Source organism: Oenanthe melanoleuca, chromosome 27 (assembly GCF_029582105.1).
Source record: "Oenanthe melanoleuca isolate GR-GAL-2019-014 chromosome 27, OMel1.0, whole genome shotgun sequence".
Taxonomy (NCBI): domain Eukaryota; kingdom Metazoa; phylum Chordata; class Aves; order Passeriformes; family Muscicapidae; genus Oenanthe; species Oenanthe melanoleuca.
Window position 1 is genome coordinate 4,556,497 of NC_079360.1, and position 12,559 is coordinate 4,569,055.

Here is a 12,559-nt window from a genome sequence, read left to right on the forward strand (position 1 = left end):
GGCAGGACACTTGTGTTTGCTTTAGGACCTATAAATAACCTGAAACACTTGGTGCCACAATAATAAATGTGGCAACTCCAGATAATCTTCAGAGGATAAAACCTCTGGTGATGCAGAAGATAAGAGGTGGCAGCAGATTTCAAAGGCAGGAAAAAGGAGTGGGACCTGTTTGTGGTTTGTTCTGAGCTGGATGAAGGAATGATCCTGAAATCTTGAATTTCACAGCCGTTTTTTGGAGCTGCTCTAGTTTTAACCCATCTATTAAAAAATTTTCATCAATTATTCCAGATTTTTTTCAATAATATCATTTATGGCCACACCAAGACTTTTGAAGTCCATGCAGTTGTGTAACAACTACATAAACTAACAGTACATAATGCCCATTTATCACAGCTGAAAACCCCCCAAAACAAAAAAAAAAAAAAAAAAAAAAAAAAAAAAAAAAAATCCTTAAATGAACTATTTCACAAGTACTCTGGGACAGAGTGTGGCTGTGGGAGAGCCCAGGCTGGAACAGAGTCTCCTGCTCACACTCCTGGGATTGTTCTGCCACTTCTGTCATCTCCCAGCATTTCCAGCTTGATTTGTTGAGGGTGTGGGGATGCCTCTCCAGCAGCACAATTAAGATTGTGGGGTGGAAATGGCTCATTTATATTATTCCTCTGTTAGTTGGGAGTTTTAATTATGCCAGGCCTGGTTATCAGCACAGGGCACTTGCATTACTCACTGTCTGGGTCAAACTTTTATTTTTATTTTTATTTTTTTTCCTTTTTAATTTTTTTTTTTTTTTTTTTTTTGGCTCCTGGGAGAGCTGGAACAAAGAGGGGATGTGTGTCCAACAGCAAAAACAAAGCTGTCTCCAACTTTGTGCTTTCAAATCCAAATTTTTATTGCACCTGTGAGGGGCAGAGCTGCCTCCCAACTTCCAAGTGTTTCCCTGCCAATAAATTCCCTTCCTTGGAGTTGGTTCCCTGCAAACTCCACCAAGTTTTGATTGTAGAACAACTTATCTGGGAAGAATTTACAACCTGGGCTCTTTCAAATCCCTCCTGCAGCACCTTTAATGCATCTCTGGTGTATTTAATGATATTTAACTGCTTGTCTGCTGCTTTTATAGGTTAATTATGCAATATCTGCTGGCCTAAGGAATGTATAGAGTGATCCTGCTGGTTAAAGATTAATTGTGACACTCTGCTGTGGAATCCTGGGGAAATGGAGCTGCCTGGGTGTAGTATTTGTGCTCCTGGGGAGTGGGGAACTCATCCAGGATAAATCCTGGATTTATTTATCCAATTTTTTTTGGAATTTGCATGGAATTAAACCTGGAGTGGAGGGTTAAAGGACATGGCAACACCTCAGGGCTCTCCTGCTGTCTTCAGCTCAAAAATAGATTTTTTTTTACCCTTCTAATCTCCAAAAAAGCTCCTTCAGTCCTATAATTTTTACCATTTTCTTACCTACAAAGGCTCCTTCAACCCCCTAATTTTTACCCTTTTCCTCCCCAAAAAAGACTCCATTAACCCCAAAATTTTTACTCTTTCCCATCCCAAAAAGGCTCCTTCAGCCCCACAATTTTTACCCTTTATTCCCCCAAAACAGGCTTCTTCAGTCCCAAAATTCCTAAATTTGGGATGGAAACCTGGAATGGAGGGTTTAAAGGACCTGGCAACACCTCAGGACTGTCATCAGCTCAAAAATAGATTTTTTCTTACCCTTTTTCTCCCCAAAAAGGCTCCTTCAGCCCCAAAATTTTTACACTTTATTTGCCCATAAAAGGCTCCTTCAGGCCTGTAATTTTTATTTTTTCCCCTCAGCAAAAAGGCTCTTTCAGCCCCAACATTTTTACCATTTTTCCCCCAGAAAGGCTCTTCCAACCCCATAATTTTTACACTTTTTTCTCTCCCAAAAAAGACTCCTTCAGCCCCAAAATTCCTAAATTTGGGATGGATTTGGATCCCATAACACTTTGCTTTGGAATAAAGGAAATTTTTCCTGTTGCTCAATTAACCCTGATTTTGTTAATTTTACCCCTCAACCCCCAGAATTTGCTGGAATTTTTCAGGTTAATAAATCTCTTTATTTCTTTCCTCATTGAAGGTTTGAATTCTTCCCAAAGCCACACCCTGGAACACAAAACTGGAGTAAATTTAGGTGTCTATTTTTAGAGAGAAAAATTGCTAAAAACACCCAGGCCTTGTTGTAGTGCTGCTTTTTCTGCAGCCACGTGACAAGATTGGAATTATTTGGGCTCTGGAGAATTAATTTTGGCTCCAGGAGATCCCATCCTGAATTTCAGGTAGGCTGAAATCAAATCCCTGCTTTTAATATCCTAAAAAATTGGAAAAATGTTTTTCCATCAAATCCTTTTCTTTACAGCACCTTTAGCCAAATAATTGACATTTTTAGCTCTTCTTCCATCAAATATTAAAGTTTTTTTGGGGAATTTTACTGTTTTCTCCTGCTGGATGAATTTTCCCTTCCCTGCTCGTGGTGTTTGAATTCTGATTAATTCAATATTTAATTCATCAAAAGCCAGGAGTTTATAATCCTAAACTCCAGATATTCCTCTTGATTCCTGAGCTGTGCAGAACTACTCTCAATTCACCTTTCCTTGCAGAAAACTCAATTTATTATATTTATTTTGTTATAATCTCTTCTCTCAATTCACCTTTCCTTGCAGAAAACTCAATTTATTATATTTATTTTATTATAATCCAGAGCAGGGTGAAGGAGGGTGACAACCCCACACATCCTTATACAAAAATCTGCTTTTTTTTTTTGTATTTAATACATAAAAATCACTGCTTTCATAGGATTTTGGAGGGATAAAAGAAATAAACTTATTTTTGAGCTGTTCCTGTTTTGCTTTTGTTCTCCCAGGTGTGGCTGCACCTCCCTGCATCAGGGAGGTGGCAACAGGAAAAAAATTTCTTTTCCCCTGTGAATTAAATTCTGAGAGTCTCAGGAGGTGCTGAACTCTACAGGCAGAATTTCTGCCTGTACAGTGAATTTCACCCCTTTTTTTGGGAGATTTACAGCCAGGATTTCTTCTTGTACATTGAATTTCATCCCATTTTTTAGGGGAAATCTCCAGCCAGAATTTCTGCCTGTACAGTGAATTTCAGGGTTTTTTTTGAGATTTACAAGCTAGTTGTACATTGAATTTCACTCTTTTTTTATAAGGTCTCTAGGCAGAATTTCTGCCTGTACAGTGAATTTAATCCCTTTTTTTTTGGTGAGATTTCCATCCAGAATTTCTGCCTGCACAGTGAATTTCACCCATTTTTTTGGGAACAGTTAAAAAATGAACTTTTTTTACCCTCCTGGTTCATTTTAGATATTTTCTACCATGCTGTCCTCTCATAAAACTGGCTTTATATTGGTAGGAAATAAATAAATTTAAAAATCTCAAATATGTAAAATAAATAAAAAATAACAAATAAAAATATAAATAAATAAATAAATAAAATAAATTGCCTGTTTAAGGAGCCTCTGGATTTTCTCTGCTTAAACCTAATTTTTGGTGTTTTTAGAATTAAGTTTTTTAAACTTTGTTGTTTTGCAGGCTCAGTGCTCCACTGAAAGTTTTGTCCTGGAAAAAGTGGAAAAAGTTGTTTTTTAGAGATTAAGCCCATTGTTAAACTCACATTGTCTGCAATTTGGACAGCACCAAATCCAGGGAGATTTGCATTTATAGATTGAATAAAACTCTCCAGACACTTATAAAAAACTTTCCTCATCCTGATTTTTTTTTTTTTCTAGAAAAACCTTGAAAAAAACCCCCAAGCTCTATTATTGTGGTAAAAACTGTTGAGCTTTGCTTTTTTGGGGGGAGAGTTTTAATTTTTCAGATTCATGCACTCAGAATTGAAAAAAAAAAAAAAAAAAAAAAAAAAAGTGGTTTTTTTGAGTTATAAATCTTGCCTGGAAAAATCAAATTTTCAGCTTTCTCTCAGTGCCATGATTTTCACAGTCAGGTTGGGTTTATTAATTAAAATTAATTTGATTGGAATTCCATCACAACCTCTTGGTGTGACACCACTGCAGGGGAGAGCAGGAGTTTGGAAACCTTGACATAATATTTATAATTGACATCATTTTTATTAATTAAACAATTCCACAATTGGGGGATAAATCAGGGATATTTGTTAGGTCAGAGAGGTCAAGAAGAAACTCCTGAAAGGCTGAAACTCCCAAATTTCAATTCCTTAAATCCTCCTTTATCCAAAAATTGACTCAAATTTGCTTTTTCTGTCCCAGATGGTCAAAAAACCATTCCTGGGTTATTTATTCCCTGCTGGCACAGGGAGAAGTGGGGGCACCTGAGCCTTTTTTGGGGTTTATAAATAAAATAAAATAAAGTAAAATAAAGATTTGGGTGCTGCATGGGAGGTGAGCATGGACAGAGGTTTGGAGTGATGGAATTTGGGTTGGAAGGGACCTTGGAAATTCATTTTCCCCATTTTCCAGTCCCTTGGAAATTCATTTTCCTCCTTTTCCTGGAACTCCAGGCCCTTGGAAATTCGTTTCCCATTTTCTTTCCTGGCATTCTAGGCTCTTGGAAATTAATTTTTCCTCTTTTCCTGGAATTCCAGGCCATTGGAAATTAATTTTCCTTCTTTTCCTGGCACTCCAAGCCCTTGGAAATTCATTTTCCTTCTTTTCCTGGCATTCCAGGCCCTTGGAAATTAATTTTCCCCCTTTTCCTGGCATTTCAGTCCCTTTGAAATTAATTTCCCCCTCTTTTCCTGGAAGTCCAAGCCCTTGGAAATTAATTCCATTTTCCTTCTTGGCACTCCAGGCCCTTGGAAATTAATTCCCCTTTTTCTTGGCATTCCAGACCCTTAGAAATTAATTTTCCCCCTTTTCCTGGCACTTGGAAATCCATTCCATTTTCCTTCCTGGCAATCCAAGCTCTTGGAAATTCATTCCATTTCCTTTCCTAAAATTCCAGGCCATTGGAAATGAATTTTTTTTCCTTTTCCTGGCATTCCAGGCCCTTGGAAATTAATTCAGTTTTTCTTCCTGGAACTCCAGGCCCTTGGAAATTCATTTCCCTTTTTCCTGGCCCATTGGAAATTCATTCCATTTTCCTTGCTGGATGTCTGGAATGATGGCTCCAGGTGTTCACAGGTCCTTTTAAGGTTATTTAAAAAAAAAAAAAAAAAAAAAAAAAAAAAAAAAAAAAGTTGGAGTTTCTTAGGCTTTAATGAGCTGATTCTGGGTTAGGAAGCAATTTCTTGGAGCCTGTGTTAAATCTGTTAGAGAAATTTTTACTCCTTTATTGAAGAAACTGCTGCTGTCTCCTGCTGGAAATCCTATCCTGGACAAGCAGGATTCCCAGCTTGATCCAGCCTGATCATTCTGGTAATCCCAGCCATCAATTTCTGCTTTAACTCCCAAATATTTTACCCCCTTTTGTAATGAATTTATATTTAATTTGAATTCCTCTGTATTCAGGCTCTGGCATTCAAACTGAGAACTGGCACAGCCCCACGCTTTATTCCTACACTGGGAGCTGGCACTTGGTAAATAAAATAAAATAAAGCAAAGTGTGTGGAGCCAAGAGCTGGCAGGAAAAGGAAAATCTCCTGGCAGATGTTTTGAAGCTGAGGAGCTCTGAGAACCTGGAGGTTGTGTTGGTCACCATCTCCAAAAATTCCATAATTGTGCTCTGAGATTCCCCAAAGGAGGCTGATGGGCTCAGGATGTGTTTTTATTTTATTGGGTTTGGATTCCCAGGCCTGCACAAGGGCCCCATTGTGAAGTTTTCAGCCCTGTTGTTTTTTATTTTTTTTTAATTATTATTTTTTAAAATAATTCCCAGTGGAGATAAGTGGCTGAGCACAGCTCACAGCATCTCCTTCACCATCCCAGTTCTCCTTCTGTCCTGGTTTAAGGACAGGTATCTGCCAATAGAGGCAGAAACTTCTCTTTGAAATGAAGAATGTAAACCCCCTCCCTCCAAATTATTATTATAATTTTGAAATTAAGGGGCTCTCAGGTAAAGATATGAGAATTAGGAATAACAGTTAAAATTAAAATAGCAATGCAGTATTCCAAAGAACAATCCCAAACCTGCCAGAGTCAGAATCCAAGCTGACACCCGTCAGTCAGTCAGGGTGTTGGCACAGTCCCATTCAATGGTAGTTACAGTTCTTTTGCAGTGGCAGATGTGGTTTAGCTGAAGCAGTGGTTTTGTAGAAAGGTGCAGGGTTTTTTTGAAGGTATAGGGATGATGTGGAAAGGTTTGTTTTTTCTCTGGAATCCAGTGGAAAGATGGGTTTTCTTTGTCCAAAATCTCAGTTTTTTATTTAGGTAGGAAATGTTTGGCTCTTCCTTCCAACTGGAGCATCTCCCAGTGGGATGATGGAATTTTATCAGTCATGCCCTGGGACTCACTGGCCATGAACAGGAGATATCTCCTGGAGGGAGGATGGGCTGTGGGAAGATAAAGATGATTGCCCAGCTGGTTTTTAACACCTGACCCATTAACAGGAGATATCCCCACAGAGATAAGGATCACTGCTCACCTGGTTTAACACCTGGCCCATTAACAGGAGATATCTCCTGGATCAAGGGTGGATCATGGAAAGATAAAGATGATGCCCCAGCTGGTTTAGAGATGCCCATTAGCAGATAATATGTGCCAGGAGATCAGGAATCACTGCCCCACCCTTCAGCAGATGTGACAGAATTCACATTTCTGATCACATCCTATATTGCATCCCAATTCTCCTTCCAACAGCTGCTGCTGGATTTCACATGAGAATGAGAGAATGAGAGGTGGGAATTCCCTTCTCTTCCTGGTGCTGATGGAGTTTCTCTTGCAGGTGAAAAATGCAACCAACCAGATCGTGATGAACTGCGCCGACATCGACATCATCACGGCGTCCTACGCGCCCGAGGGAGACGAAGGTGAGAGCCCTGCTGGGCCCATTTCTGCTCTGGGAAACTGAGAGTCACCAAGTCATGGCTGGCTGAGCTCAGCCCTGCCCCTGCAAGCACAGAATTCCTTATCTCCCTTCCCTGCTGGAATGGGACCAATCTTATCAGTGCTGGGGGTGTAATGGGGAAGAAATTCCTTCAGTGAGGAAATTCCTTGAGTTTGTTGTGGTACAGAAATTACTTTTGTTTTTTATGGTGATGAAATTCCTTCAGTGAAGAAATTCTTTCAGTGAACAAATTCCTTGAGTTGTGTTATGGTAAATAATTCCTCCAGTTTGTTGTGGTAAAGAAATTAATTCAGTTTTGTTATGGTGAAGAAATTCCTTCAATGAAGAAATTCCTTGAGTTGTGTTATGGTAAAGAAATTCCTTCAATTTGTTATGGTGAAGAAATTCCTTCAGTGAAGAAATTCCTTGAGTTGTGTTATGGTAAAGAATTCCTTGAGTTTGTTGTGGTGAAGAAATTAATTCAGTTTGTTATGGTGAAGAAATTCTTTCAGTGGAAAAATTCCTTGAATTTGTTTTATGGTAAAGAAATTCCTTGATCTGTGTATTGGTGAAGAAATTCCTTCAGTGAAAAAAAATCTTTGAATTGTGGTATGGTAAAGAAATTCCTTCAGTTGTTGTGGTGAAGAAATTAATTCAGTTTGTTATGGTGAAGTGAAGAAATTTCTTGAATTTTTTTATGGTCAAGAATTCCTTCATTTAGTTTTGGTGAAGAAATTCCTTCAGTTTGTTATGGTAAAAAAATTTCTTCAGTGAAGAAATTCCTTAAATTTGTTATGGTGAAGAAATTGGACTTGAGAAAATTTTCTCACTGAGAAAATGAAAATAAGGGGGAGAAGCAGCCAGTAATTGTTCTGAAAAAATTGAAAATAAAGGGCAAAAGCAGCCAGGAATTCCAGGGTTTAATAAAATTAAAATCAATAAAATTAAAATTAATAAATGTAAAAGGAAGAAACTTAAAATTATTTGAATTAAAAGAATAAAACTTTAAAATTAATAGAATTTAAAGAATAAAATTAAAATTAATAGAATTAAAATCAATAAGATATAAATTAGTAAAATTAAAATTAATAAAATGGAAATAAATAGAATTGAAAGAATAACATTAATACAATTTAAATGAATTAAATTAGAACTAATCAATAAAACTACTCTAAAATAGTTTAAAAATTGTGAAATTCAGAAATTTTTAAAGAATTTATCTCAAAATAAAAATGAATTTACTGATCTCCTTTGCAAACCTGAAAAGATTTTATTTCACAGATCCCATCCTTTGATTTAGGTGACTTTTATCCAGAATAATTTGATTTTTTTTCCCCAAATCCTTGTTAGTACTCCCTGCCCAGCAGATCTTGGCTCCAATTCCACAATTCCTGCACTTTAGAATTTGTCAGGACTTTGGAATTTTAATGCAGATTTGCATTAAATCAGATTATTGCCCAATATTTGCCAGGAAAGGGAGGATCCAAGTGAAAAATTTTGTTGTGACATGAGGAACAGAAGCAGCAAAAATTGATCATTGAGGAGCAGAAATTCCTGATTTTTATCCCAAACCATGCAGAGAAAATTCCTGATTTTCATCTCAAATCCTGCAGGGGTTGATCAGCAGAAAATTCCATTTTTTTTTCATCCCAAATCCTTCAAAAATTGATCAATAGGGAACAGAAAATTCCTGATTTTCATCCCAAATTATTCAGAGATTTTTTTAGATTTTTGAACTTTTGGTTGTTTGGATATTTGGATTTTAGGATTTTAAGATTTTAGGATTTTTGGATATTTGGATTTTTGGATTTTTAAATTTTTGGGGGGTTTTGGGTTTTGGGATGTTTGAATTTTTTGATTTTTAGATTTTTGTGTGGTTGGATGTTTGGGTTTTTAAATTTTTAGATTTTTGGACTTTTGGTTGTTTAAATATTTGGATTTTTGGATGTTTGGATTTTGGGATATTTGGACTTTAGGATTTTAGGTGTTTGGATTTTTTGATTTTTAGATTTTTTTGGGTTTCTGGACATTTGGATTTTTTCATATTTAGATTTTTGGACATTTGGATTTTTGGATTCTTGGATTTCTGGATTTATGTTTTTTTTATTATTTTTTGGGTTTTGGATTGATGGATTTTTGGATTCTTGGGTTTTTTGGATTCTTGGATTTTTTTGATTCTTGGGTTTTTTGGATTGTTGGATTTTTGGACTTGGATTTTTGTGGGTTTCTTTTTTTAATTTTATTTTTGGATTGTTGGATTTTTTGATTTTTGGAATTTTTTGATTATTTGATTGTTGGATTTTTTGATTTTTTTTTTTTTTTTTTATTTTATTTTTTGAAGAGCTTGAGCTTTATCCTGGGGAATATGAAGGAATTTGGAGCTGGCTGTGAAATTGTGCTGGAATTGGGAAATTTGTTTGGAATCTCCTCAGATCAGGGGGTCTGGAGGAATTTTTTCCATCAGGGATTTGTGGAGGTTCCCATGGAAATCCAGCAGCTCTGGGGGAGTTTGGAGCAGGAGGGAATTTGGGGTTTAAGGCCAGAATTTTTTATTTTGGTCTTTGAGATGTTGCACCAGAGCTTTGGTTGGTGTTGGAAATAAGAAACTAAAAAAGTAACCCAAAAACAAAAAACAAACCATAAAAACCCCAAACCCAAACAAAAACACCTGAAAAAACAAACCAGATCAACAAAAAAACTCCAGAACCCAAAAAAAGCAAATCCCAAACCAATCCAACCAAAAAAATCTAAAAAACCAAAAGAAACCAACCAAAAAAATCCCCAAACCCAAAACAAACCAACCAAAAAATCCAAATCCCAAACCAACCAAAAAATCCAAATCCCAAATCAAATCAACCCAAAAAACACTTAAAAAAGACCAACTAAAAAACCCCAGAACTCAAACCAAATCAACCAAAAAACCCCAAACTCAAAAACAAATCAACCAAAAAAAACTCCCAAAACCCAACCCCAAAAAAACCCTAAAAAACCCCAAATCAACCCCAAAAAACCCTAAAAAACAAATCCACCAAATAAAACCTGAAACCCAAACCAAATCAACAAAAAACCCCTAAAAACCAAATCAACCAAAAAAACCCCAAACCCCCCCAAAACCCCTAAAAATCCAAACCTGATCAGCCAAAAAAAACCCAGAACCCAAACCAAATCAACAACAAAAAAGCAAAACCCAAACTAAATCAACAAAAAAAACCCCAAACCAGATCAACCAAAAAACCCAAACCCCAAACCAAACCAACCAGAAAACCCCAAATCAAATCAACCCCAAAAAAACCCTAAAAAACCAAACCAGATCAACCTAAAAAACCAAACCAAATCAACCCAATAAAATCCAAAACCCAAACCAAATCAACTCAAAAAAACAGCAAAAAACCAAACCTGATCAACCAAAAACCCAAAAAATCAAAACAAACCAAGAAAAAAACCCAAAACCCCCAAATCACATCAACCCTAAAAAACCCTAAACCCAAATCAACCCCAAAAACCCTAAACCCAAACCAAATCAACCAAAAAAACCCCAGAACCCACCCAAACCAAATCAACCAAAAAAAAACCCCAAACCCAACCCAAACCAACCAAATAAAATCCAAAACTGAAACCAAATCAACAAAAAAAATCCAAAACCCAAACAAAACCCCCTGAAAAACCAAACCTGATCAACCAAAAACCCAAAAAAACCCAAAACAAACCAACAAAAAAACCCCAAAACCCCAAATCAAATCAACCCCAAAAAAACCCTATAAAACCAAACCAGATCAACCAAAAACCCAAAAAACCAAATCAACCAAAAAAAAAAAAAGCAAAACCCAAACCAAACCAATCCCAAAAACACTAAAAAATAAATCAACCAAAAAGCCCCAAACCAAATCAACAAAAAACAAAAAACAAAAAAACAAAAACAAAAAAACCCAGCAAAATACCAAAACAAACCAACAAAAAAAAAAAAAAAAACAACAAAATCCCAAATCAAATCGACCCAAAAAAAACCCTAAAAAGCCAAACCAGATCAACCAAAAACCCCCAAACCAAATCAACCAAAAAAACCCCAAAACCAAAACAAAAACCCCTAAAAAAACCAAACCAGGTCAACCAAATAAAATCCAAAACCCAAACCAAATTAAAAAAAAAAAAACAAAAAACAAAAAAACCCCACAAAATAAAAAACCCCAAACCAAATCAACCAAAAAAAAAAAAAAAAAAAAAAAAAAAAAAACCAAGACCAAAAAAAAAACCTTAAAAATTCAGGCTTAAAACTCAGATCACCTCTGCAGAATAAACACCAAAAAAAAAGAAGAAAACCAAATTTGTGCTGGGGCTGAAACCCAACACTGGCAGTGATACCTGAGCCTGGAAAATGAGAATTTCTGTGACTAAAAATTGTCATTTCAGAGCAGCTTTTCTCATTCCAGGCCTTGCTTGAGTGACAGATTTTTGTTTTGGGATCAAAAACTCTCAGTTGTGTCTGGACTTGTGGAATTTGCAGCTGAAAATGCTGATTTGGAGAAGATTTTATGGTTTTAAAATGAAAATTTAATTAAATTAAAGTATGGAGGAGAACAAAACTTGCAAAGTTTTTGTGGGATTATTCCAGATTTTTTTTTTTTTTTTTTGCATTCACCAATAATTCCTGTGCTTTGTAAACACCAAATTTCAATTTTTTGGGTGGTTTTGGGAATTTCTTCAGGGCCCTCCTCCTGAAGAAAATTTTTTTTTTATTTCTGAAATCAAATCAAATTTATTTTGTGGTTCAATCCAAGCAAACCCCTCCTTGCTGTGGAGATTAATGGGATTTTCCAAGCCAAAAATAAAGTGAATAAATCCTAAAATTCCTGATTGGGGTAATTAATGGGAATGCTGCTGCTCTGATGGGGAATTTAACAGCAGGGGGGAAATTTGGGGCAGATTTCACCATTCCTGGGGCAAAAATCCCATTTTTTCCTGCAGGTTTTGGGGTTTTTTTGGGGTTTTCAGCTCAGTTTTCACTCCTGGGTGCTGCAGGAATTTTCCCTATTGTGGAATTCCCACCACAACACAAATCCCATTTTTCTTGCAGTTTTGGGATTTTTTGGGGTTTTTTTTTTTGTATTTTTCAGCTCAATTTCCACTCTTGAGTGCTTCAGGAACTTCCCCGATTGTGGAATTCCCACCACAACACAAATCCCATTTTTCCTGCAGGTTTGGGGTTTTTTTGAGTTTTTCAGATCAACTTTCAGTTTTGGGTGCTGCAGGAACTTTCCCTACCTTGGAATTCCCACCACAACATCCAGATCCCATTTTTTTCCTGCACATTTGGGATTTTTTTGGGGTTTTTTTTGGGTTTTTCAGCTCAATTTCAATTCCTGGGTGCTTCAGGAACTTCCCCTATTGTGGAATTCCCACAACAACACAAATCCCATTTTTCCTGCAGTTTTGGGGGTTTTTTTGGGATTTTTCAGCACATTTTCCACTCCTGGGTGCTTCAGGAACTTTCCCTGCTATGAAATTCCCACCACAACATGCAGATCCCATTTTTCCTGCAGTTTTGGGTTTGGTTTTTTTTTTTTTTTTTTGGTTTGTTTTTTGGGGGGTTTTTCAGCCCAACTTTCAGAAACTTCCCCTGCTGTGAA

General features: G+C 36.5%; 1 protein-coding gene across 1 annotated transcript in view; it reads left to right on the forward strand.

The window, feature by feature from the left end:
• The window catches only part of NPEPPS (aminopeptidase puromycin sensitive), a 50,829-nt gene that overhangs the window by 3,117 nt on the left and 35,153 nt on the right, over positions 1 to 12,559 (forward strand). Inside the window, exon 2 of the mRNA XM_056512235.1 lies at positions 6,834 to 6,918. Within this exon, the coding sequence (XP_056368210.1) occupies positions 6,834 to 6,918 (85 nt within the window). The remainder of the gene's footprint in view (positions 1 to 6,833; positions 6,919 to 12,559) is intronic.